General features: G+C 39.1%; 3 protein-coding genes across 3 annotated transcripts; all 3 read right to left on the reverse strand.

Moving 5' to 3' along the window:
* Positions 1 to 337: 337 nt before the first annotated feature.
* Positions 338 to 14,365, reverse strand: LOC145899580 (E3 ubiquitin-protein ligase TRIM9-like). Its single transcript, XM_082988429.1, has 12 exons — positions 14,178 to 14,365; positions 13,092 to 13,955; positions 6,263 to 6,358; positions 5,246 to 5,368; positions 3,752 to 3,862; positions 3,314 to 3,467; positions 3,031 to 3,170; positions 2,714 to 2,852; positions 2,345 to 2,469; positions 1,945 to 2,123; positions 1,431 to 1,608; positions 338 to 1,106 (listed from the first exon to the last, which is right to left on the reverse strand). The coding sequence occupies exons 1-12, from the start codon at positions 14,286 to 14,288 to the stop codon at positions 798 to 800; spliced, it is 2,529 nt and encodes an 842-aa protein (XP_082844555.1). The 5' UTR covers positions 14,289 to 14,365; the 3' UTR covers positions 338 to 797.
* A 3,830-nt stretch (positions 14,366 to 18,195) lies between these two features.
* Positions 18,196 to 22,435, reverse strand: LOC145898782 (regulator of microtubule dynamics protein 2-like). Its single transcript, XM_082987390.1, has 8 exons — positions 22,253 to 22,435; positions 21,529 to 21,696; positions 21,344 to 21,463; positions 20,899 to 21,073; positions 20,489 to 20,652; positions 19,740 to 19,891; positions 19,169 to 19,323; positions 18,196 to 18,923 (listed from the first exon to the last, which is right to left on the reverse strand). The coding sequence occupies exons 1-8, from the start codon at positions 22,354 to 22,356 to the stop codon at positions 18,795 to 18,797; spliced, it is 1,167 nt and encodes a 388-aa protein (XP_082843516.1). The 5' UTR covers positions 22,357 to 22,435; the 3' UTR covers positions 18,196 to 18,794.
* A 96-nt stretch (positions 22,436 to 22,531) lies between these two features.
* LOC145898642 (YEATS domain-containing protein 4-like) lies at positions 22,532 to 23,376 on the reverse strand. The gene is made up of 2 exons (XM_082987179.1): positions 23,153 to 23,376; positions 22,532 to 23,005 (listed from the first exon to the last, which is right to left on the reverse strand). The coding sequence occupies exons 1-2, from the start codon at positions 23,335 to 23,337 to the stop codon at positions 22,648 to 22,650; spliced, it is 543 nt and encodes a 180-aa protein (XP_082843305.1). The 5' UTR covers positions 23,338 to 23,376; the 3' UTR covers positions 22,532 to 22,647.
* Positions 23,377 to 26,076: the final 2,700 nt, after the last annotated feature.

Genomic DNA, 26,076 nt, shown 5'->3' on the forward strand with positions numbered 1-26,076 from the left:
ATAATGTTGCGTAAGCATATTTGCTTGGCGAATGTGTATGCATCAAAAGAATTAAATCAAGTTCAGTATGCTGGGCTACTAACAGAATTCGAGCCTGACACAAAAAAATCAGACAATAAGAATAAATATCAAGAAAAATAAGAAAATGTGGAAATCACTGCAGTCTTTAAGCAAATTATTGAAGTAAAAGTTCATCTTTCCTTTCTGAGTGTTGGTGTGGAATTAATTTTGACCACAACCGGGATTCGAACCCATGTTATCCTGGCCATGAATCCAGAACAGGTTTCCTCGCCCACCTCAAATCAACCACTCGTTGTTACATTTTAAAATATTTGAAATGGAGAGCATAGCCCTCTCGTGGTCATTTTATTTATAAACCCTCATGCGAGATAGAAATGTGAACATGCTCTTACGAAATCACACAATTGATAACCACGGAAGTATTTTCACTGTAATACAAATAATGCAAGCCGCAATTATATTAGTTGCGACTTATAACATATTAAAAACACAAAGGAACAAATAAGAAATTGGATATTTCAATGACTTGATTGTTGTTATATGTAAACGTGTTGTGCCGTGTTTGCCACCCGCATATCACAAAGTAGTGGCGTTAACAGTAAACACATGGAATTATTTAACTGTATATTAAACAGGTTGGATGTCCGCTTGTGACAGTCACGTGTTAAACAGTCTGGCTTGCGTCATCTCCCCACGTGGATCTCCCGTTGTAGAAATTCCACCGTCACAAATGACCCGGGACTCTCTCGGGCCCAGAACATGACTCGTTCCTCGGTTCAACGTTTACGGAAAAATGATTTAAATGAGCGTTCCGGGACGGGATCGGATGCAGTTGAAATTTCCCCCTCACTTTTAATGCTCACATTCCCCGAGGATCCCCCTCTTCTTAGTGGGGGAGGCGGTGGAGGTCCTCTGACGTGTCTTCCGGTGCCACTTCCGTCGTACGAGTGTTGGGTTTTGAATTGGGGAGTGGAAGGTGACCTTCGTGGGGGCAAGTCGGAATCCGGAGCACTCTGGATGCGTTTTCGGAACTGTGGGTCCGGATGATTTGAGATTGGGGATTTCAGTCCAGTGCGCAGCGTCACCTGGCGGTGAAACAGTGGAGATAGATAAAAAAGTTTTATAAAAATATAATTTGCTATGAAATAAATAGTGACAACAGCAGCTCTTTTCGAAAATTGATATTACACAGATGTAGTCGTAATCATTTCTAGCTTTCCTCAAAGCAACGCAGGGTAAAGGTTGACTTTCGAGCGTTTAAACCTACGTGCATCGCACGTATGAATTTAACTTGCTTGAAACCTTTTGTGACAATTCATGTTTTTTTCCTGTTAACCAACATATGCTTTTGTGCAACATATGCCATGACGTACACGTGACTAAAGTTACGGAGCAACTAATTTGTGCACCTGTACGTTCTGGTTCAGACTGATTGCCGGGTAGTACAAAACTGGTGACCCCGATTTTACCGGGTTTAAAGCAAGAGAGGAACCCTGGATTTTTCCGTCGATGAAAAATGTGATCGAACTTCTCGCGATATCGAGCAGAATTCCGACTCGAGATCCAACTTTAACACCGGTGTCCGTTCTACGAGAAATAAAATTATTTTGAGATTGAGTCGCCTGGAAACCAAAACCTCTGTGCAAAGTTTTTCTGGTGATTAATATTTGTTAGAAATTCGTGACGATAACACAGAAGATTTTTTTATGGGGTTTGAATCAGATTATGTTTTTGTTCAACCGAATAAAATAAATTTTTTTGCTGTTACATTGAAGATATTACCTCTGTGTGGCATGTACTCGGTTTAACCTCTTGTGACTACATTTATGGAAATACATGTTTGGTCGCAGGTAGAAGGTGGGAATAATTGTGATCATGGAAGGAATGAGGAGTGATTCCCGGAATCGTTTGTTAGGAATTTACCTCTTGAAATGTTGATTATCGTGAAGAATCCAGTTTCTTGATTCGTCTGCGTACATCGCCCATGATTTCGCGTCTTTACCGAGCAATATTTCTTTGTCTACGTCACAACGGGCGACACCGAACGCCGGGTCGGGGCTGTTCTCAAACCGATCGACGGAAAACTCCCAATAGTGAATTCCCTGATACAGAAATTCACAAAGAAAATCATTTTAGACGAATGCCTTCCTTCGAACTGTCGCCGCAATTAAGTTTAAAGATGTGGAATAGATAATAAACTGTATCTATCCTTTCGAAATATCCATTTACAATAAACTCTATAACTGTAAAATCAGTCGAACCATTTTATTCTGTATTTCAAAAGAACATCTTCACAACCATAATGTTCTGGTTCAACGCTCACCCGTGAAAAGCCAATTTTTCCAAGGGCGACGCGCGTTTCAAAGCTTCTTGACGTAACAGTAGAGTTGTTGTTCGAAAGTTGAATATCAGAATGCGATTGTTTCGGATCGAGTTGAAAGCTAGCGACTAAGAATGTAAATAAATTCATGTTTCCAAAAAAAATTCCCGCAATTAAATTTAAAATAGTCAATAAAAGACATACAACAATATAGTGACATGCCTAAAATCCCCCAAACTGTTTATTACAGACCTTGAACAACTCAGTTCTTTTATTATTGTATTATCACATTTTAACCATTTGTCTCATTGCATCTGAACCTGTTACGCTATATATACATATAAGCACAAAGATTGATTCGTTCATATTTACCTTCTGAAGTTTGCAGGTGCAGAATTTCGCTGTAGGGACTTGACCCTGCCTTGTTGTAAGCACGAAGTCTTGCTCTGTATACTGAATTGAAATGCAGCCCATCAACCGTACAGACGACCTCACCACCGCAGTAAACCTCCTGTACAAAAAAGAGAAATAATGGTAACGTGAGGAGAAAAAACGGTTAGTTGTGTGCATGAATTTAACAATCGCAAAAAAACTGCAAAAAATGTTATGTGTGTTGATATGTTTTATTCAACTTGAGAAAAATAAAAAGTTAAGAAAAATAAATAAGAAAGTTCCCACGGAACAATTACCCTGAAAGGTCCATTATTCCCATCGTCCATTTCAAGCTTGTGTCCATCAACCGGGCGTTTTGTCGAACTGACCCATGACAGAGTAACTGTGTTGTTCTTCGAACTCTTCTCCTCAATTCTAATGCAAGGTTTATCGGGAACTGTACAAGAATCAGTGTTGGTTTAATTTCGGAATAAAACTCCTAATTTTTAACATCTTATTTATAGAAAAGTTGTCAATAAAAATATGATCATTTTAACACAAATCTATGACAATAACTACTTGTTTGCGAAAAACCCCTACCTTTAATCTGCAAAAAATCGACCTTCTCGATGGCGACCGCTAGTGGAGAAGTTTGCAGTTCAAGATCAAGCTGGGAGGCAACCTTTGGCACTAGGTGGCGTGATGTCCATTGTTTCTCGGTGCAGGCGACTCTCTCGATCAAGCTTTGTGACGTCTGCAGAAGACGCAATGTTCGTATGCTTATTGAGTCATAGTGAGCAAAATTTTAAATGAACCTAAAATTATTGATTAAAATACGTCCAACTTTACGCTATAAAAACGCTACTCTTGCTTCTGTGTTATGAACTTATTTAAACCCATTATTTTGCTAGAACTTTAGCTCTTAAGTAGTAATAATACCACAGTGCGGAACAATAAGGTTCACAATCAATCTTATGAAATCAACTTTGGGTATAAAAGTTGCAACAAATTCATGCCCAAAACTACGGGAATTATCACCTGGAGGAAGGCGGCTGCGTCGTTGTTCTTCATAACTTCTATGCAATATTCAAGCAAGCCTGTAGTTTGGCGCAGCTTCAGAGTGCATTGCTGGGTCTGCTCCCTCACAGTCTGAACAACAACTTAAAATTTAAACATCGGGAATTACAAGTTAGGAAGAGAACAACACGAATCAAATGGGTTCGTAATTTACTTAAAATTCCGCTGTACTTGTTGAACAAAACACACAGCTAGTGTCAACTCAGCGTTCACATATAGGTTTGTCAAGTTGGTTTGTATATTTTAACGTGTTTCTTTATTTACGAACAATATTTGCAAAAGTTTGGATCTTGCATGCAAGATTTTCCGGTAATAACTAGAATACTGCGTTTGAGTGGGAATGAAGTTTTGGTAAAATGTTGGTGTTGCAAGTTTTCGACTGTAAACAGTGCAGCTAGCAGTATTGAGAACCGAGCGCTGCAAGCTGTTTAGCAACTCACTAAAGATCACAAAACACAGCGGAAAAATACACAGAAAGAAGGATAAGCTCTTGAGGTGGCAGTAGGGTCAGGCACTTACGCACATGAGTGCAGACTTAAAACAACTTAGCTTCAAGAGGATCCGTACACAAGCTGACAACCACTTTCCAAGCTCACGTGATTTAACGCTTCACTGAGCAGGGATTAGGTCAGGTGGACGGGGTTTACCAAGGGGGTAATTTGCCGCACTTTCGTATTGGTGTGGGGATGGCTTTTCGTGGTTAAGCTGGTGGCAATGGACAACCTCACGTTTCGTAACAGTGGTTTAAGAGAACCCGATCAAACAAACCTTCTAGACAATTGTACTCAAGGCTAAGTTAACTGAAATGATACCAAGCCAACTTATTAACATAATTAAACTTATTGTAAGTCCACGGCGTTCAAGTTTCTGCTTTAAAGTAATCTCAATTTCACAGATCCCAATTTCAAGGACACTGTATTTTACACAAGAAAGGGGCGTTGTACGCTCCGCGGCCTCACAAAAGCCAGATAATGGTCAAATTCAAAGGGGTCCTGACGTACATGGGTGCTGGGGTCGCCCCACTGTAGCAGGGGTGGCGATTAATGGATTTTCACGGACTTTTGAAATGAATGTGTAGGTTTTCTACTGTTGATGTTTTGAAACACGCGCACAGAGGGTTGATTATCAAGGTTTGTTGTTTTTTGGGGGGACGGTTCGATCTCAATGTTTGAATCAAGGAAACATCGTTATCATAATTTCTTTGTTTATTTTCCTCATTTAAACTTGGAGTAAAACTTGCAACAATGATTTTGAACAAAACATTGTTGTGATTATTCATCTTTTGTTTAATTATAGCTATCTGAATCCAAAGTATTGAATTTAAAAACAAATAGTTCATTGCGAAAGTTATAGCGGTACCGTGATATTCATGAAGATTTTCTAAGTGGAAAAGTCTGTGCAGTGAGCTGGCATTAAAGTACAGGAAAGCTCAGGAAGCACAGCAGGATGACAAACCTTAGACTTCAGCTCTTTTTCTCTGGAAATTTTCTGCAGCAGTTCGTCCTTTTTCCTCTGCACAGCTTCGATCAGATTGTCACACTGGGCAACTGTTCTCGCCTCCAACTCGCTTGAGTTTTTCTGCACATGAATAATGTAAGTCGGTAACGTGGCTCTGCGACACAAGGAGGACAATAAGAGGAATTGAATTCATGTCATCAATATTCGATGTCCGGACTCATGTGTAATGAGGTTTGGGTAAGAAGTTCAACTTCCTTACAATGCGCGGTCATTTATACCGACCCAATATAATCGGCTTTACTTTACAAAGGGTTCTGTATGAAGGGTGTTGAGTTTTATTATGCTCTTGTATAAAAAACACGCGTTGCGACCAACAATATTTTGTAAATTTTAGTATAAACAGCGAAGTTTATGCAATAACCAGTCAGATGGAAGCCGGTATTTTGGGGCAAAATTATGTAAAAAAATACAGTTTGACTTCACGAGATTTTACCAAGCGTGTCAATACATTTTCTATCTGACAATTTAGAAATACAAATTGTTGCCTCACCACAGTGTTCGTATTAGCGCTATTGCTAATGGATTTAACAAATTTCATCAGATGTCATTAGACAAACAAGTTTGTACAAGAGGTGTCAATGTGTTCATGGAGAAGGTGTTAATTTGTCCAACACTTTAACACATTCAATTAATCCACTCCACAGCAATGAAAACAAACGCCTGTGACCTCTGTGTGACTTTTTAATCCATCCAACACCTCACGTGATCCTGGCATTTGTTAAAGGTGTCAGGGGTTTTAAACAAGGATGAGTGAAAACGTGTAATGGGTGATATTTTAAACCAGTTTCATCCATTTATCTTTGCACCAAAAACCTTCGTTCTGTCATCTTTGCAAGGTTTAGTTTTGACATTACACCGCCTGGTTTACATGATAAAATATTGGAACAATTATCTTTGCAAAGAAACATTATTACCACGCAATAAATATTGCGTAAAATAGAATATTGAACTTACCTCAATCTCATCTTGTGTTCCTCTCAGGATGATGACGAGATCTTTTGCTTGACGCGCTTTATTGGACAGAGCGCTCATCTGCTGACTCAGCTGACCCTGTAAATTCAAAGACATGATTAAGCAATCCAGCATTAGCTGATTGGGGACAATTTCATTTGCTTGGTTGCGATTAACGAACAATTGCATAGACAACAATTCTGTAGAAAACAAAACTAATAGCCTTGTTAAACATAAGAAGAGAATACAGAAAATTAATTACTGTATTATAACAGTCAACTTTTTCTCTGGACATAATCTTTTTTGTGGCAAGAGATGGTGCCAAAATCATTTGCAAAAGAAGGACAAGTCAAACCACAAGAAAGAACGTCACATTTCTTCTGTGTAAAGTCGGCAAACATTTAGTAGCGTGATTTCCTCCACATCAAACAACTTGGAGTGCGCACAGCAAATATAGGCGGACACACAAACGCACTTCCACACAGCAAGAACCGGGCGCCGTTTATTTGTTTTACTTCATGAACTTTCATGTTTAACCCAGTTTAAATGCCGCCAACCAACCGCTACAGCCTCCAGGGGCAAATTAAAGGTTTATGACGTCAAATAAATATATTTGCAAAGAAACAAGTTAAAGGAGAAAAAAACCCAAGTCATTTTTTTGTCGGTACGATCGAGTTTTTTTCTTACATATATATTTCGCCTATATTTAGGCGTCAGTGCCACTTTCAAAAGGAAGTAGAAATTGAAATACACTGACCAACTTTCCAAAATCGTCAACTTATCATTTATTATTTGATATATTTTCATCCCATCTCCAGACCAATATTGTTGTTGCAACACACCGTGATGTATTTCCTAAATATAGTTTCCGTCGCAAGGTACAGGACACATAATACCACATGTTTTGTCTTTATTCATTCATTCATTCATCAACAATCCGGACATTCCAAACACTTAATATAGAGACACAACCACCTGTTTTGTCACAATCCTATCATTGTGACGCGATAAGACAATAGCAGTGTGGGTTTTGAAGGCACAAGCCGTTGTTTAATTCGCGGTGTTAATTCGCATTACTACGGAACTGTGGTGCTTTGCGCTTGTATCGAAAACAAGAGAGGACCGCCATCTGTTAAAGTAGCGCATCAAAAGATTAATTGCGAATTAATGGCTTGCCCCAACGGTAATTACAAGTTATCGACATTCTCTCAAAACCCGGTGTTGGCTTCTCGCCGTGGTTGGTTCTTTGGCGTTCAGAAAAATCCTTGCAACCCAATAATAATGCAACACTTTACAACAAGATTTTTACACTACAACGCACTATGTTTCCCAACAAGAAAATGCGTACTATATCACGTTGTGACACCGAAACATCGCCAAGTTTTCGAGATGTTTAGGACAATTATAAGCAATAATCACCCCCATCAAAACTTGTTGGAAAATAATTTGGCGGCGGATTCATAAGCTATTAGCGGTAATTTAGGAAAAAGTTTTGTCGGATTTTCGCCTTAAATCGACGCCAACTTCCTGAGTCCCGGTGCCGACAATTATTTTAAATTTAAAACTGTTTGAAAATACTCGGCGCTAATAATGATGTAAGCGGCAAATAATTATATTGTTACTGTAATTTACAAACTAGTCGAACAACCTGGTGTGCCTATCGCGTAATTGCACCAAGTTTTGGCGCCAAAATTTAAATTAAACTCAAAATAATTAGCAGGAAATGAGATCTTAGCCCAACGTGAATGCTTTCAACCTCAATTTTGATGCCAATACGAACCTTGACGGTTCAGGACATTGAAGAACAATCGCCTGATTCGGCAACCATTCACGCGTCACAGACACCCAACAATGGGGTTTAATTAGAACAATGTAGGCACAAGCCAGCGACTGGGGGCAGGTCACTGAAGACACGCGATAGCGACGTAACAATAGGGCTGTCGAATTTGAGAATGTTTGTGACTCGGGGCAGCTTGTTTCGTAACAATCCTTCGAGTACAAACCGAAACATAACGGCTGGTTTGGAATGAAAACAATTGAAACGACAAATACTTTCGCGTTTGCCTTTTCTTTGTTGGAAAATAATGGTTGATTGTTGCGACAGAACCAGCGAACTAGCGAAGTTGGTCCCAGCAAGTTTCAACGCACAAAATCACACATACAACTTACCACAAACCCACAAGAATAATTGTCATACTGATGTGACGTCACAATGCATCGTGTGAGGTAATATTGTAAACACGTTTTAGAACGAATATGGGAAATGGTCACCAAACGAACAAACGAAAGAACATTTCCAACTCATTGTTAAACAGAAAGTCTCTGCGCTGCCAACGCGGGCGAATCCGATCGATTTTACGGTCCCATTCATACGTCACAAAGCGATTGCAGGCGAGATTTGTGAAGTACAAATCGTCGCAAACTCGTTCGAGAGCCCATATAACAAGCGACGCGAATTAAACGTTACCCGAAACGACCGTAAAGGTGACGCAACAAATCACGCGTTTATGACGCAATAAGCCACGTCGATTGTTCTACAATAGTGCAGTTTACAAGTTTCACAGTAAGGGGGGGATGATGAATTGGGGGTCGGAGGCAAAATAACGCTGTTGCAAAATTGCTTTGGTCGGAAAATATGTCAACGTGAAACGACCTTTACCGCATAGGTAAAGCGCTGCACTCAACAGTTCTTAGGATTCCTTTCTTGCAACTTTGTTGTTTGCAACACGGCACATGGAAAGCTGTGATATTCTGTGAAATCTTATCAAACGAACAATCCGAGAAACCAATTCAGTAGATCCACACTACAATGGATTGCAAGTCGTTGAAACCAACGCGCACCAATTCGAATTGTTAGCCATCAGTTAACGAGAGTGGAATTGTTTTAAACATTTTGCTCAAGCGCGTTAACCTAATTGCTTAATCGGGACCGCCCCATATTAAACGCTCATCTATCGCGTCACAAAGCTGTGACAATTTCACGATTATTACGTAAACAAACCATCTGTTCTTGGGATTGTGAAACGCAATTGCAGAACTATTTAATTTCATTACAACGGTCAACATAACCATAGCAAAAATAACCCCACTAATCAAAGCTGCATGACAACGTAAATACACAAGTGTCGGGTTGCCATCTATTTGTGGTTAGAACACACGGCCAGTGACGTACGTTCCTGCATTACCAAGTATTGTGGGGAGGTTTCTTCGCTTTGGACACCTGTGGGCAAGACCAGAGACCACCCTTGTTTATTTGACTTGACGGCCCTTGACACTTATCTACACAACGATCCGTGCCTTGTTATACCATCAATTGGTCACGCTGTGTACGCGTATGTGTGAAAAGGTCCACCCTCGTTGTGGTAAGTACTGGCAATTGTTGACCTGACGTCAACTTAACTCAACTTGATTGTGATTTATTGGGTGCAAGCAAAGATAGTTCTCGGATTCAACCCCCTTACGTTTTAATTTGAAACATGTAAACGTATAATCATATCTATTCCAACATCATCCTATTTTAGTCAGACATGGCTCGGATCTAAAATACGAAATAATTTCACTCATAAATGCAATAAACACTACGAAAACGTATGAGCTTTTCATGTGTTTTTAGACAATTCGAGTTTTCAGCTTCAACATTTAGCAGTGAGTCCAGATGGGAGTCATGTATGCCGGCAGTCATATGTTGTACGTGCCATGCAGTCCTTACGATGGGCCGTCTTCATTCTGATGCATTTTTAATGACAGCAGAAACTTTCGACCCACATACGACATCCTGGTGGAACCGCAAAGCGGCGACTCAAACAAAGGAATCGCGCAAACCCCTTGTGATGTCACAATCAATCGCGGCAGCCGCTAACGACCGTTGTCTTGGGGGGAGGTGTGTAGAACGTTTCCGGTTTAAACGAAATATCGATCTTATGTGGAAAAAGCTGGGTGGATTCTCGTCAAATAAAAGCAATTTATTTTGTTGAAATGCAACACTGCAGTAAATTTGCACAAACGATTTTGATGCAAAACTTGCCGTTGCAAATAACTGCATAGAAGGGTTGCCGCACTTAACACTCAAACAAATGGTGAAACCGTGATGCAACAGAAACATAAACTAGAACATCGGCAGCTGTTACGTCACAAACATGGAAGCGCGACGATGTGGCGACGGAAGATTCTTGGAGCTTGGGTTGAATCAGGGTTCGGCGCCGCGACTATATCGATAATATCGTTGAGTAAATAGCCGGCTGCAATTTCGTGGACCCACGACCTTCTGGCCTTGGTATATTAAAGTACGTGTGGTTTTTAACAAAGGTGGTTAGGACAGGATTGAAAGCATTTTGTTCGACAAAAATTGTCGAAATCCGTGCGTGATGACAAGTAATGGCGTCAATAACAACACTGGCATTCGGGTAAAAACCTTTGCGTTTTTTTTTTGCGACAAAGAAATCTTGAACTTTCCTTCCAGGTCGCATTAAACCCCACATATGCAAATATACGCATGAAATCTTACAACCTTATGTTTAAATTACTACCGATAAAGCATACTTAAAACACATTTGTTACGTCACTATCGACCAAGCGATTGCACATTCCAAATTCAAATATTAAATAGCTCGTTACGCTGGCGTTGAATAATTGATATTGACATCGATATTTTGTATAATGTCTGTCCACTGAACATTCGTTTGGCGCAAAATACTCAACACATTAAATTTGAACGAGTTGTGTCAACAGAAAACAACCAACCTTCTCTGCACACAACAGTGACATATGGACAATGACGGACAAACATGAACCGGTGTGAACGCATTAGTGTGTTTCAAAAAACATCTTTTTAAACTTGGCCGAATAAGATTGCACTAAATGCATATTTAACGAAGGAACCTCTGGAATACGCGGATAATTTTGAAGTAATTGGTTTTAACACCTGTGGATGTTTACATTTGAGCAGAATTGAACGAAAAAGTCCAGCAACACGTTTTTTGCTACATCAGCAATTAACAAGAGATATTTCATTTTCTATAAAATTTAAAGGTTTTTTTGCACAGAGATGGGCGGTGACCAATATACGGGGAAAATGCGTTTGAGATTATGTGATAGTGACTGAGTGGGTCGAATGACGTTTCACAAATACGTCCAGCACACTTTGAGTTTTGTGACGTCACAAACACCTTTACTGCGAAATAATCCTATTCCATTAAAAGATCGCCACCTAATTCAACTGCAAACATAATGTGGGTGGTCACCGGCTTAACGTAACAATCGTCTTCGTGACGTAACAGGGCACAACAAACAACCGAACTGGAATAGTGCGGGTGACGCAACAATAAACTTTCTGCGCCATTTGACAGACGTGTGACGTAATTTTATGTCTCCACTTTATCTTTTGTCTATTGATTCGAGATTGATGCATAACAATGCTCTAATGTTACGTCATAAATCAATATATTCTTCGCAATGGTGCTTGGGTGACAGAATAGGGGCAATCGAACGATACTTAAGTCTTGAACATACTTTGGCGCGAATATATTGTTAACAGTGATTTATGTTCTAAAGATCCACACTTCGCAAAAGATTGTTGCAATGGATTAACATGCGATTCGTTGTTGGCAAAGCTTAAATAATCTAGTTTTCATTTTTTCTGGCAATAAACTACTTGCAGTTCGTAACTGGGGTATACGTCATTTAAATAGTCGCTCCTTTATCGGAAATATTTGTTCAAAACTCTTTGCTGTTAAATGCTTCGCATTATTTTTACTCGTCATATTATCCCCTGGTAGTTTCCCACACCTTCACAATCTCGGTTTCGAGGGGTCGTAAATCCGCACAATACGACCGAATGACGACGCCCGCTACAAATTAACGCTCGCCGAAGGATAATCATTTAAGAATGTCCAGCTGCTCAAGTTGCTAATAAGTCTCGGGCCAGCGTGGCGGCACACAAACCCCCCACTTTAATCCAACGAGTGCAAAACGAGATGCTACTCCAGCTGTGTGACGTCATACAGGGTTCGCAGGCGACCTTTACTTGCGCACATGAGTTTGATCAAAGTAGAATCAAACTGAGTAAATTATTTTTGTTTGATGGACTCAACACGGCGAAACAAGCACTAATACCAAAACTAACAAAAAGACACATACACATAGCTTTTTACCCACACGCAAAGACAAACACGCCAATGGACCAAAGCAAATTTGAACCCCCAACAAAAATGTTTTCATGGAAAACCTCTCGATGCAACCTATCATTAAAGGAACAATAGAAATCGTACCCGACAGATCACACAAGTTCGCCCACCCATTGTGACGTAACGGTTGTCGACTCGAAATACAAAGGTTTTTGTTTAACAGAACACATCCGCCGAACTGTTATGGACAAAAGTGGTGAAAAAACAATAAAACTTGGAAAAAGGGTCAATTCTGTTCGAGTCCCTAGAATTAAAACCGATTAAACATATCTTATGCGGCGACATTATCATGTTATTATCTTATACTGAGAACACGAACAAATCCCTTGATATTTGTGATTAGATCAGAGGATTTCTAATACTTTAGTTTCCCAACTACAATCACCTACAATGGGTGCAACATTTGAACCATTTGAACTTGCAACATCGTTTTTTTGTAATTCAAGGTGAAATTTCTACCCCACATAAGCATAAACTTGTAGTTAACTGAGCACACCAACATGCTCCATGGATAAAGCTTAATCGTTGGAGATATAATGCGGGACGTATTTTTTGGCAGAAGGTCAGTTATTAAATATTATATCATGACTGGCAGCACCAAAGGCACAGTATGTCCCACTATCACCACCTGCAGACATTTTACGACTTACCTTCTGTGCTCTGTATAGCGCCCCGATTGCTTTCACTTCGTGTGCTTTGTGTTTCCCATCCTCGTTGCATTGAACACACAACGACAAACAGCAAGTTTCGCAATGGATGCTCGTGTTTTCCGATGGGTGATGTGGGCAGGGGGTCAGTCTTATTCCATTCTTAAGGATCGGTTTGCTCGGAAGACCGGGAAATGCTCGGATCGGTTTGTCATTTGCTCGGGAAGTTGGTTTAGAATCCCCGAGAGTCACAAGTTTATGTTGCGCCAATGGACCTCGGGCTGGGTGACATTTTTCGCGGCAACTCGAGCAGTACAACACCGCGCACTGCACGCATTTTGTCACCGCCTTCTGCGGGCTTTCAGAGGGACACAGTTGGCAAAGTTCCTTAACTGTTTGGTTGTGATTGTTGGGGTGCTGCGGCTGGGGTTCGAACCCTTGGCCTTCGCAATTGTGGTAACGATCCACGATGCTCTTTAACATGGCGTTACAATTCAAACTCTTTGCCCCGCGTTCATCGAGGAACAGTGTTCTGTGACATAACGGACAAGTGAGGCACGATACCGACTCTGGTAGCGGCGGGAGGCTTATGCCGGTCTGTTGGGGGCTTGGGGGATTTCCAGTGGGGCTAGATTTGCTCCCCTGAAGTGTTGCAACCATGGCAGACACGTTTGGTGTCAGAACAGGGGGTGATGGTTGGGAATCGGTGGAGTTAGCGGTCCCAGAGCCACCGGAATAACCGCTATCAGAGTCACTCAACACAGCTTCGCTGATGCAAGACATCTTGTCGGTTTCATGACCAACTGAAGGTTTTGAAGGTTTGTTGAAATTGTAGTTTTGTGGCACTTCGGTGTTGGAGCTTGACGACTAAAATACAAAATGTCGGTCTTTACAAAACATTTCACTTCATTTGAATCAAGAAACATTCACAGACCGAACAATATAAATTAATGACATGTTTTTTTCATACATTCTTAAACGAAACACTCATTTTGTGGTTTGAACGGACAGCAGTTTAGCGAAAGGTTGAGAAAGTCGAATTCTAAATCACAAATTTGTACTCATAGAAATCATACGTAAAATTCCCACCTTCATGATAAGGTTTTCGGCGCAGTGATAACAGACGTTGTGGTGACACGGCAACATCACTGGATCGCGGAAGAGACAATGGCATACCGGACACTTTAATTCTTCTTCCATAATGACGTCACAATCGCGCGTTTAGATAATCAAAAACTATCAGAATTTGTGATCTATGGCTTATTTTCTAAACCTAAACATCTGCAAAATATCAATTGATTAAAACGTTTTTCAACACTACAACATGCGCATAATATATAGTTCAACGTTCACTATTCGGTGGCAACGAAGGCTTCATATTATTTTGCTGGATTACCTTCGCAAAACCAACCAGGGGAACTAATTGCGAGTGGACCGAGGTATTGATTTTTAGAACAAAACATTTCTTGCTCTTAATTCGCCCGTTATTACCTCGCAATACGGACAGGACACAAAAAGGTTGAAAATAGCAAACTCGCAAAACACATGTACAAAACACTTGTCTATCATATGTTTCTCCTATAGCAATGAACACGCCCCGTCCATATACACAATCAGCAAATACAACTGCTGCCATGTTGATAACACGAGGAACAGTTCGACTTTGATAAGCTGACTCACATCTGCTGTCGTGTGAAAGTGGTCGTTGCGATTAACAACTTGATAACGGCAGCAGTGGGTTAGGCACAATAGAGTCGCCACTAAAGGCCACTTCTCCCAGCAAACAAACGCCTGACGCACACACAAGAGTTGAAGCACCTGGACCTGGGTCTAAGGGCTGCTCTGTCGCTAACTAGGGGGCCGATGTACTCGAGTCTGATACGACCCCGGGATAAGAAGTAGCAAGAACCGCTCCAGTATTGTCCGACAGCACTCAGTATGTGACGCCCACCCTCTTATCGCTACTCCACCACATGTGAGCCGTGCAGAACTTTAACTGTAGCCACCGTGTTAACACCAAGCCTACAGGGAGGTATTGCAAGTTGCGTTTATTTTGTGCCGCCTGTAACACTTTGACGTGGCGTCGTTGTTTAAACTACAACACGAAAACACAAACACTTTCCCACAAGCCTGGTAGGTTTACACAGACGCAAACGACTGAACAAATTGTTAACGATGTAAGCGTTGTACAACACTCTTCTAATTGCGAAATCAACTCGCGCCTTTAATGTAAAAGCGTTGGAAGAGATTTATCAGAAGCGATTGTTGAAACTCCCCTTCCTGGTTGAGCTCATCCGTTTCCAGCATGATACGAGTGACTGAACGCATTAAACTCGTCTGGATCCATGAATAACCTCCATTCATAATCAAGACACTGTAAATTAGTTTTTGTACAGTTTGAACGCAACATTGCATTTGTATCAGAACTGCTTTGGTCACTGCGACCGCTGGCGTCCGGAAAACTACTTCTCAAACACGAACTTACTCATCGTTAAACATTAACGTAGTACGCGCTACACATAAACCCTTTAAACTTGCATCTACAGACTCAACGCATTAATTGGAAACATCACATGTTATTTATGTGGTAAATATTATATTCAGTTCAAAACAAACATCTCGAACCTCGCGCGAGAACAACCTTCTTCTACAATACCAAATATTGTGACGTCACGTTACGCACTATTCCACCCAGAAGTTACCAGCAACCAATTGTTGATTGCACGATTTTCTGTACGGGTGAATACATATTTTTCTGAACAATATTAGGCACTAACTCGTGTTAAATATAAAACCACGGACTCATAATAACGCCGTTCATCCCCACGCGTAAGACCGTCTGGTGATGGTTGTAATATGAATCTCACTGGCGTCAGAATTGCCTTCTTCCTTTCGACGCCTTTTCACGCGGCGGGAAATCTGCAGCGCCTACCCACTGTTTCGTCACAAACGATCCCTTGTGATTGATCGCGCGCGTCGAACGTCGCGATTGTTACTTTAACAGAACAAACACAAAGGGTTGGTGAATGGGGGATTATGATGATTTATTGTTTAAGTTCTAATTTGACTCATCTGTTATTTGTTGTTTCAAAGGAAAAGTTGTTTGTTCCAGCTAGTTGGTAATTTAGTTGAACAACTCCTTCGATGTTAATTCATATATTTGTTAATGTGTTCATGGCCACCCTCCAATTTCCAATTGCCGTTCACAGGTTATATTTCAAGCAAAAAAGTGTACTTTTACCAAAAACACAACTGTAATATTTTAAGTAAAAAAGGTATAATTTCAAGACAGCTCTTCTGGCAATCATACTTATAAACACCAACGTTTCAGTTGCTATGCAGCAGCCCAGGATGTACCAGTGTGAATGTCAATGTTATAATATTATACTTTCACAAAACTCATGGTATGTGAAAAGGTGATTTGAAATATGGGTTGCGCCTCTTATAAGATTAAATAGGAACTCTTCTCCATAAAACTAAAGGAAAAAATACAAATCTGTCATCAATATCAACAGTTGCCGAAGAAATTGCGAAAATTAGTGGGAGTTGTTTATGACATCATAGAGGGGGTTTTGTCTCCAAGTAGTTGTTGACAATTTGCAAGGATGCAAAACAAACAGCCCCAAGGACGAATCACGTGGTTTCTGGATCCGCACAAACAGGTTTCGTGCTGGTTGCCACGGGAACCTGCGCGGTGTTTCCGCTGTCTCTGTATTTGCGTTCGAGATTTGTTCGAATCGGAGAATACGGAAGTGACGAAACACCGACGGAAAACAGTTTGCGAAGTAATTTTTGAAAGTTAGGGTTTTAAAATACCTTTAGTTGAAAACTTTGATGAAATGTGATTTTCCATTCGAAGTGCAGTTGTGTCTGGACGTGGTAAATTGTACACGATATCCATGATCTGTGTGTGCTTTTATCTCAAGTTCACAAATGTGAGAAATTAATGAGGTTTTGACCTCAATCCATAGAAATTATATTTGTGCTGGTCATAATCTGCATAAAGAAAAAATAAACTGTCGCGTTTTACGTGGTTTATGGGTGCAACTACACCGGGACTCGAACCGTCGCTCTTCTGCGCACGACTCGGTTTCACAACGGAAAATGTTCACCCAAGAGCGCGACCTAGCGGACATTAACATAAGCCCAAACATGGCGCCTTGACACAGTGACAGCAACTCGCTTCTAATTTTCAGTTTCTTTACTTTCAACATAAAATTGCAGTGCGTTTATGTTTGCATGAACTGATGATATCTTCAGCATGTTTCTCTAGTTGGGGCGGTTATACTATCCTAAACTTATAGTAACGCATTAATGACGATTTTGGTGCCAGGTGATTTGCTGTTTCACAATCTTACCTCGGATGTAACAATTAAACCACAAGTTTCTTGCAAAAGGTACAAGTGCACATAAAGTGTTTCGAAACATAAGCTTTACTTCATTAGGATTAAATAAGATAACACTTAACTTTAAAAAATTAAATAAAAAAACTATCATCAATGCCAACCGTGACCCAAGATATTGCGAAAATTATGAGAAGATGTTTATGACATCATAGAGGTGATTTTGACACCAAGTAGTTGTTGACAATTTGCAAGGATGCAAAACAAACAGGCCCCAGGACGAATCACGTGGTTTCTGGATCTGTTCACAGGTGTGACACTAAATTGTACACGATATCCAGGATCTGCATGCTTTTATCTCAAGTTCACAAATGTGAGAAATTTATGAGGTTTTGACCTTAATCCATAGAAATTATATTTGTGCTGGTCATAATGTGCATAAAGAAAAATAAACTGTCGCGTTTTACGTGGTTTAAGGGTGTTACTGCACCGGGACTCGAACCGTCGCTCTTCTGTGCACGACCCGGTTTGACTTCGTAAAATGTTTACCCAGTAGCGCAACCTAGCGGAAATCAAACTATGCTCAAACATGGAGTCGTGACAGCAACTTGCTTCTACGTTTCAGTTTACCAATTTTTGACGATACAAGAAGACAACATTCCAAATGCATAGTTTTAATTTATGACATCACAATCACAACAACACAAAAAACAATCAGATTATTAGACAAACAATGAAAACACACTTTAATTGTTTGTTTCGAAACACTGCATGGATTTTAAATCTGAGGTGGAGTCTTGTTTAATTTTTGTTACTCTGACACAAAAGTGCATTCTACAGAAAAATAAATATGACAAACCCTGAACACACGTTTTATCTTCAAAATTTGGTTCCACAACAGTCATTGCTCAAACAATCCAAGCAATAATATTGAGGTGTGAGAAAACCAATACAATGTATTAACTTCAACAAATATTTTTTGTTTAAAAATATGCTGATCTTGCAACAAAGACTTTTTCAAAACTCACCAAGTTAAAAAATAAAAACACAGCTTTAAGTCCAACAACAATGTTTTGCGTACAGGGCCTAAAACGAACTTGAAAATCTCCAAGGACATATTTCATGTAGAAGTATGTTGAAAGTGTTAAGCATTTCACCTAATACTTGGGTAAGTTGAAGAGAGATTAAAAAAATCACAGCAAACGTAAATCATAAAATTTTCTACGCTTCAAGTTAAATCACACGGAAACAGATTTTTTTTACTTTTATGGAAGACGCCATGGTGGTTACTATAAATACTTTTCTTATGGAGACAATTTCCACACATTATCTAAAAACATAATTCCACAATAAAATTATTTGCTTATAACTTGGCAAGCAGGTCTTCTGAGTCTGCGTGTGCATCGCGGTCATCCTTGTTGTTGCATGGCAACTTGAGGGCGCTCTCGAGCCACTTTCGGCAATTCGCATAATCGCTCATTTCATAAAAACACTGTAATGGAAATGGTTTTTATTATACATGTTCATTTGAGTAATTTAATAATTGTTCTCTTCAAAGACAAAATGTCACTGGCATTAACAGTTTTGAGTGTTTGGTTTTGACATTTTTAAATTATGAAATTTGCTTCTGGAAGTTAAAAACATTCGTTGCTTGAAGAGTTTGAAATAAAAGTAATTGACAATTTTTTTGACCAATAACTGAGCCCAATCACATTTCCACAAGAAAACATAAGCAACCTTGGCTATATAATACTGGTTGGACTTGTAAAACCCAGGTTGTATCCGTTCAGCTTTATCGAAAGATTCAAGAGCATCTTGTACAGTAGCAGTAGGTGGAGTAGCGAACAAGGTGGCAGCTAATTTGCGCTCAATCCACGTCAACATGTAAACACCTGAACAAATAACATTATAACTAGAAATTACGTTCTATCCAACTTTATGAATCTAAAAGCAACATAGCCAATAATAGTTTTGAGCTGCAGACAGGGCCACTTCGATTTAAGATGTCTCAACAGGGCAGCTTTGGTGTAAGTTGTAACATCTTGTAAGCTAAATATCCAAGCCAGACTTCAGCAGTCTTCGTGAGCCACACCAAGGCTGCACTGATGTAATCTATTAGGTTGAAACTATGGCCCTGTCTGCAGTCCATTATAAGAAATATACCATCCGTACATAACAATATATCAACAACAATTTGTAGCATTTGAACTTTCAAGGATGCCCAGTCACGTTTTAGCAAGTTGCACTTATTTATGGCAACAGTAATAGACCATGACCATAATGAACTGCTGATGATTTTGCTCCTCACCCCAACACCATCTCCCTTTCATAAAGTGCAGTGTAGGATCATCTGGGCACAACTCAAGTGCTCTGTCAATGTGTTCTTTCAACTCATAACCGATTTCAATCTTTTCTTTGGTTCCCACAAAATCTGTGTTAGCTCCTAAACTAATCACATACCTGAGAACAAAGTCGGTCATCACAATGTTTGCTTACATGAAAAGGGTATTTACTGGTAAAAGTGAAAAAACAATTAACAAATATTTTGTTCGACCATTAGCGATAATTTTTAAACTTTATTTTTGGAATTAATTTTAAAGAATATTGATAACATTACACTGTGGGAATCACAAAAATGTATTTACACAAAATTTGATGTTAATAGAATGATTTCCCCAGCCTAAGATAAGTTTAGGTCTGGCACTCAATGGGTTTATGCAAAGAATATGAAATAAAGTGCCAGAGCTTTCTTGCAATCATTAGAATTTGTTATGTTTTAAACCCCAGTAGAAATCCCATGATATAAGTAATGTTACTTCTATATTAACCACAAGTATGAAACACATTACATAAAGTTAATGAGTTGCCCAGACATCAAAAGTTGACCTTAATCTTATCTCCTATGTCAGCTGGCTACAAAGGTTATGACACTTTGAGCAGCCCTTGATCCTTTGTGAATGATAAACAAACTATTTTACACAACAACAACGAATTCTACTTACTAACCGCACCTCTGACATGAATTTTTTAATCAAATATTTACAGTAGCTAACTCACCATTTATGAACGTCAGCTGATTCTTCACAAAGTTCAAGTGCTTGCTTTGCATACTCCACTGCAGTAGTGGCATGAAGACAACGTTCGTCGTATGCTGTCCTGACATCGTAAGCTCCAACATGGGAGCGACTCAATCGCCAAAGTAGTTGCCAAGAATTTTTATGCTGTAACAAAAAGTTGGGATAAAAACGGATGCACAGAATATCTTGAATCAAGTTTAGTTGACAATAAAATCCCACAAAAGTTTACAATGCACATTAATACAATTAATACAAACTTTATTGTATAAACAAATAAAGATGCAGACCTTTCAAAAAACTATGTTTTCTTGCAAATATATTAAAATCCACAACAAAAAGTAGACTAATACTAACTGTAAGTGTAGACACATAAAAAATAATGGTTTTTACATTAACATTCATTTCATTATCCTGAAGTATCCTCATTGCTTCTTCTTGATCTTCCTCTGTTCCTTCACTGAGATAATCAACCTTCACACAAATTGCATCAAGCTCTTCTTTGGAACCAGGGGCTGGTTGGTTAGAATTTGCATCAACGTTGTTTTCCAAATGATCCAAAGCAATGCTGGAAATCAAACCAAGTTTTCAAGCAAAGTTAGGAATTATGATTCCAAATGCTAACATGCTCCAGATTAAATAATTTAAACAGATTGTTTCAAGATTGTTTATCTTGGTTCTATGACCAAGTATATTCACATCTATATATCAAACTGTAATTGTGAAAACAAGATTAAACACTATTTTAAATTTTTCAAAACCTTATGAAACCCAAATGCAAGGAATTTCTGTGGTTGGCAGTATTAGTAACATTTGAAAAACACCTAATTGGACATACTCAAAATCCCCATCGGAAAGATCGTCATCGTCATAGTCACTGTAGGCTGTTTGATAACTTCCAGTTGTCCTAGTTGATGCAACCGAACGTGTTGTGTGTGTTGATCTGCTTCGACGTACTCTGTGGCACCAACATAACATGAAGTACTCCTATCAAACTACATTTTCAGTTCTGCATGAAATAACCTTTTTGAATCAACCAGCCCTTGTATTCCACCAAGTTCTTTGCGGAGCTCTGTTACAGCATTTGACAGATTGTTTTTAAGCGCCACAATTTCCTGTTTCAACTCCTGGATTTGTCGCAACAATTCCTCGTCAGTTTGTCTGGCTGTTGGACGAGTTAAATGCCAGTAGCTGCACAAAAATAAGTGTTCACTCTATCTTATCACATATATACTTTATATGTATGTATATAAATATTTTAAATAATCATACCTCAATTCGAAGTGAAAAGGTAACATTCAATACAAACTGATACTATTAACAGACAAGCCCTACCATGCGCAAAAGAGCCATAATAGTCAATGAGAGCTGCAGACAGGTGAACACACTGTTTTGAACTGTAAGGTCTCATCAGTGCAGCTGGTGACCGTGGCGCATGCTACCTGGTAGACTAGCAGGCATACCAAGTTGGTATATACCTAGTTTGGTACCCAACATATCGACGATTGACCGAAAGGTGCCACAAAGTGGAAATCTGTGTGCCTGCTAATCTACCAGGTAGCACAGTGCCACATCAACAGCTGCACTGATGAGACGTTACAGGTTAAAACCATTATGGCTCTTTTGCGCATATAATATGATTTGGGTGAAAGCCGAACCGATAGCGCTATTCGATCTCCAACCCTAATATAAGTATATTTCCCAACAAGACAGTTTAAATGCAGGTAATAACTTGTAACAAACTTACCGTATCACTGCACATGTTGCCACACCACCTCCTACAAAAACAGTTAATCCAATCCCGATGTACTTCAAAGTGCTCCGATCTGATAAGCTCATAATAGAAGACATTGTGACACATAAACTTAAAGGAAAAGAACGGTTCCTATTTATACATGTTTCTGCCTAGTTGAATAACTAGATGCAGTGCTTACCTGTATGACAAAAAGCAGATTAATCTAAAAAATGTAGCAGTGCAGAAATAACTCATGCAGTTCTTAAAAAAAAAAAAAAAAAAATTGGCCATTTTCTGCACAATCAGAAATAAAGGTGCAATTTTAGCATGTTTTAACATCAGTTTAGCACACAAAGGCAGTAAAGATTACCAATGACAAAGATTTAACTAAATCACATAAGAAAATTTCAGGTCATTTCAGAATTGTCTTGTTCTTGTTCAAGTTTCTTAATTTCCTCCCGAAAACTTTTGATGTTGTCCCTGCTTTGCTTCAATCTTTCTTTAAGGTCCTTTATTTCCAACTGAATCTTCTGTTTTGCGCTCGTAAGTTGCTTGATAGTTTGCTGTTCCTTCTCATCAAAGTCTGTCTCATGCTTGTGTGCTCCAAGAGTAAGTTGTCGACAGCTTGTCAAGAGGGAATGCATCATTACAGAGGGGTCTTGGAAAATCATTTCATCATAGTTTTCCGATACAACAGTTTTCTTGCTCAATAGCAAGGTGCTTTCAGTTTGAAAAAGCCGCAATGGATGATATATAGTTAGTGGCCTTTCACCAGTATCATGAAAAAATATTTTGATGACAACATCAAACTGACCCCAACCTGTTTCTGTGACCTCATAAGGAGGCTTTGTGACGACACGCAAAGGGTTTGCGTAGCTTTCGTGCAGTTTAAACTGAATTTTCTTCACATACACAGAGATGTCCTCATTGTGGTACGGTTTTAAATAGACCGTCCATGAATGCGTATGGCCGTCTTCTTCACGCTTTTTACCGAAATAGCGAGCTGAATTTCCATAAACAATCGGTTTTACGATGCATATTCCTTTCATGCGACCCCCGCTCTCTGTCACAAATTCGCCACCAGTATTTCTATTCATGGTGTTGTCGTAAACTTCTTCACAACAAACGTGCAAAACCACAAACCTTTGAAACTTACCGGCGTTTTGGAAGCGATTTCTATTGTACAAAACACGAAAATAATAGTTAAACATTTTTGTCTGTTTTGTATTTTGTATTATTACAATCGTTGTTAATGGCCCAACGATTTCATAATTGTTATTGTGCTAGTAAAATACTCCTCAAATAAGTAGTATTTTTTGTTTTACTTTATTCCGCTTGTTGAATTCACGCAAGAACGCACACGACATGCGCATGCGCAGAGTGGTAGCAGATAACACGTTTTTCGAAGTCGGTGTATGTAATTGTTGTTTTTTTGGGGGTTGTTTACCGGCATACTTATACATAAGAAAGAGGTAAAACCAAAGAAAATTTGTTCCGAAATGACTTTTGTTCTAACAATTTTCCCGACAAGTCATTTTCATCATATAAATGTTTCAAACGACTCCAGTGTCAAACAGTCACAACGTACGACGGTTCCAAAGGGCCAATAAACGTTTGCGCGAGAATTCAAAAAGTTATGATTAACATAAACATGTTTTTTCCCCAATGCTTCTCAGGTTTTGTCAGTCATTATATGAACAACAACGTGACAAACACCTGGGCCTTGGCAGGTTTTTTCATTTTATTAAACCAATGACATTACTGTAGAAATTGTCAAAGTGGAAAAGCAGCCTTTACTATAGAATTGGATAAAGATTATTCTGACAATTTACAGCAATCGTAGCACATATGATGTGGACGAAAACTGTGCAAGTTACCTTACAATATGATCAGTTTGTTTTGTGTTTTTACTAGTTGGAGTCTAGGTATAAGATGTGATTTAGAAGCCGTTTTTGTGTGTTATTGCAATTTTGTGCTGTGTTGATATATCCTTTTGTGTTGAAATGTGGTGATTTCATGCAAAGACCAAGTATTTTCAAGATATGGTTTGGCTGAGGAAATGGATGTGTGGAGAGAAGTTCAAAAACATGATCCCAGTAGTTGATGCTACCTTTCCTGTAACAAGTAAGTCCACAAATGTAAAGAAAATAACTAATACACATTACTAATGCTTATAAGATTGCTGTCAATACACAGTACACAGATAGGATAAAATGGCTCAGGTCAAGCATTGGTTGTCATAACAACCACAAATTGGACTGACCAACCTTGAAAACAGCGGCTTTAAATGACAAGATGAAAATGTCAGGCGTTTCAATGTTAACATGACCATTTAATTTCCATTGGTACAATGATATCTGTATATCTCATTAAATACAAAATTTGTTGGTAACTTCTATGTATGATGCCTAAATTCCACTTGAATGTGAACTATTCTGTTTTTATTGTCAGTAATGCTTAAGAATATTTATTCCCCATTTTATTGTGCTGCAAACTATTCTTAGGATTTCATGTTTAATAAATTCTGTGTTATAATCAAATAGAAAGCTAACAGCTCCATATAAATTAAAAGAACAAATGAGTTTTGTGCAAAATTATTGGAAATAACTTTCAGAATTTGAAGGTGTATTGCAGGGGTGGCCAATACAGGGCTCAAATGCAAAATTTAGCGCACCGATGGATTTGAATGGCACATTGGCTCAACATCTTAGAAAATATTATTACTTACATTTCTATGTGTTGTTATTATTTTCATGTTGGTTTTGATCCAACAATGTTAAATCAAACTTTTTTTTCTGTCCCTTACAAAACGACCTTATAATTACCATTTGCATATTAATATTTCTATAAAATCATCCTACAGGGACGTGGTGTAGCAGATAACCAGATACTGAAAACAACCATGGCAACGTATGACCGTTTGAGTTGTACACCCTTTATGCAGTGGCCGGCCTGGAACATTTATGTAATGCGGTGATTATAGAGCCAAATGCAAGTGAAAACGTGATAGCTTTGGTTTACACATATATGGTTAAATATCCTTTGTAATACGTAATATGTTGCACAATTGGTAAATACATTTTCTACATTGAAGGTTTAAGGAGACAGCGCGTGGCCTTTTGCGCTGTAGGGCGGTGGAGAGGCAGCAGAAGATAACCGCTCTATTTCAGTACAGTCGGGTTTCATGTCTTGATGAAAAAGATAGTTTTGAATGTTGTAACGAAATACGTTTCTTCCAAGATAAATATATATTATTCACACTGATGCTGATCGTCAATCAGTCTTTGTGGGCAATTTTGGATACGTTGTTTCCATTCACACTTATCTCAATGAACACGAACCAATCTGAAGCAACATTTGTTTTGCAGGTGTGGAAAGTTACAAGGAGGTGGTTTTCAACACCGCAGACAATTCTGGGGTACTTCGGACAAGCAAAAATTATGGTTAGCTCTGGATCTGCTTCTGGTTTAAATTTGCAGGTCAGTCGGTTTTTGATTGAGAAAGTATTTATGAATGCAGTTCATACGTTTCCGTTGCTGCTCTGTTCACTGGGTTTGCTTGAAATGTTCGGTAAATTGTTCATTCATTGTGTCGACAAGTTACAACACCCCTGAGGCCTGTTTGTCGTTGTTGTTTTTTTTTCTGTCTTGTGGTTAAATTTATTTGTGACTCGTGTTTGCAAGGCAAAATCAACATTATGACAAATCCTCATTCCAGGATCTGCACTGACGCGTAACTATCCTTCCCTCTTGCCACAAGACGCGCGATGTACGCCCAGTATCGACTCTTAATCGCTTGTTAAGTGTTTGTTTTGCGTCACGAGGCTCCACACCTGC

This window comes from Ascidia mentula, chromosome 4, assembly GCF_947561715.1.
Source record: "Ascidia mentula chromosome 4, kaAscMent1.1, whole genome shotgun sequence".
Lineage (NCBI taxonomy): Eukaryota > Metazoa > Chordata > Ascidiacea > Phlebobranchia > Ascidiidae > Ascidia > Ascidia mentula.

Coding starts and splice junctions, on each gene's coding strand:
- LOC145898642 (XM_082987179.1), bottom strand. CDS start 23,337: ATGAATAGAAATACTGGTGGCGAATTTGTGACAGAGAGCGGGGGTCGC. Junction 23,006..23,152: donor CACAATGAGGACATCTCTGT/GTATGTGAAGAA, acceptor TACTGGTGAAAG/GCCACTAACTATATATCATC.
- LOC145899580 (XM_082988429.1), bottom strand. CDS start 14,288: ATGGAAGAAGAATTAAAGTGTCCGGTATGCCATTGTCTCTTCCGCGAT. Junction 2,853..3,030: donor GGAATAATGGACCTTTCAGG/GTAATTGTTCCG, acceptor TTTTTTGTACAG/GAGGTTTACTGCGGTGGTGA. Junction 1,107..1,430: donor GTCTGAACCAGAACGTACAG/GTGCACAAATTA, acceptor TTTCACCGCCAG/GTGACGCTGCGCACTGGACT.
- LOC145898782 (XM_082987390.1), bottom strand. CDS start 22,356: ATGTCTTCTATTATGAGCTTATCAGATCGGAGCACTTTGAAGTACATC. Junction 19,324..19,739: donor GAAAGGGAGATGGTGTTGGG/GTGAGGAGCAAA, acceptor TTATTTGTTCAG/GTGTTTACATGTTGACGTGG. Junction 18,924..19,168: donor ACCAGTATTATATAGCCAAG/GTTGCTTATGTT, acceptor TTTCCATTACAG/TGTTTTTATGAAATGAGCGA.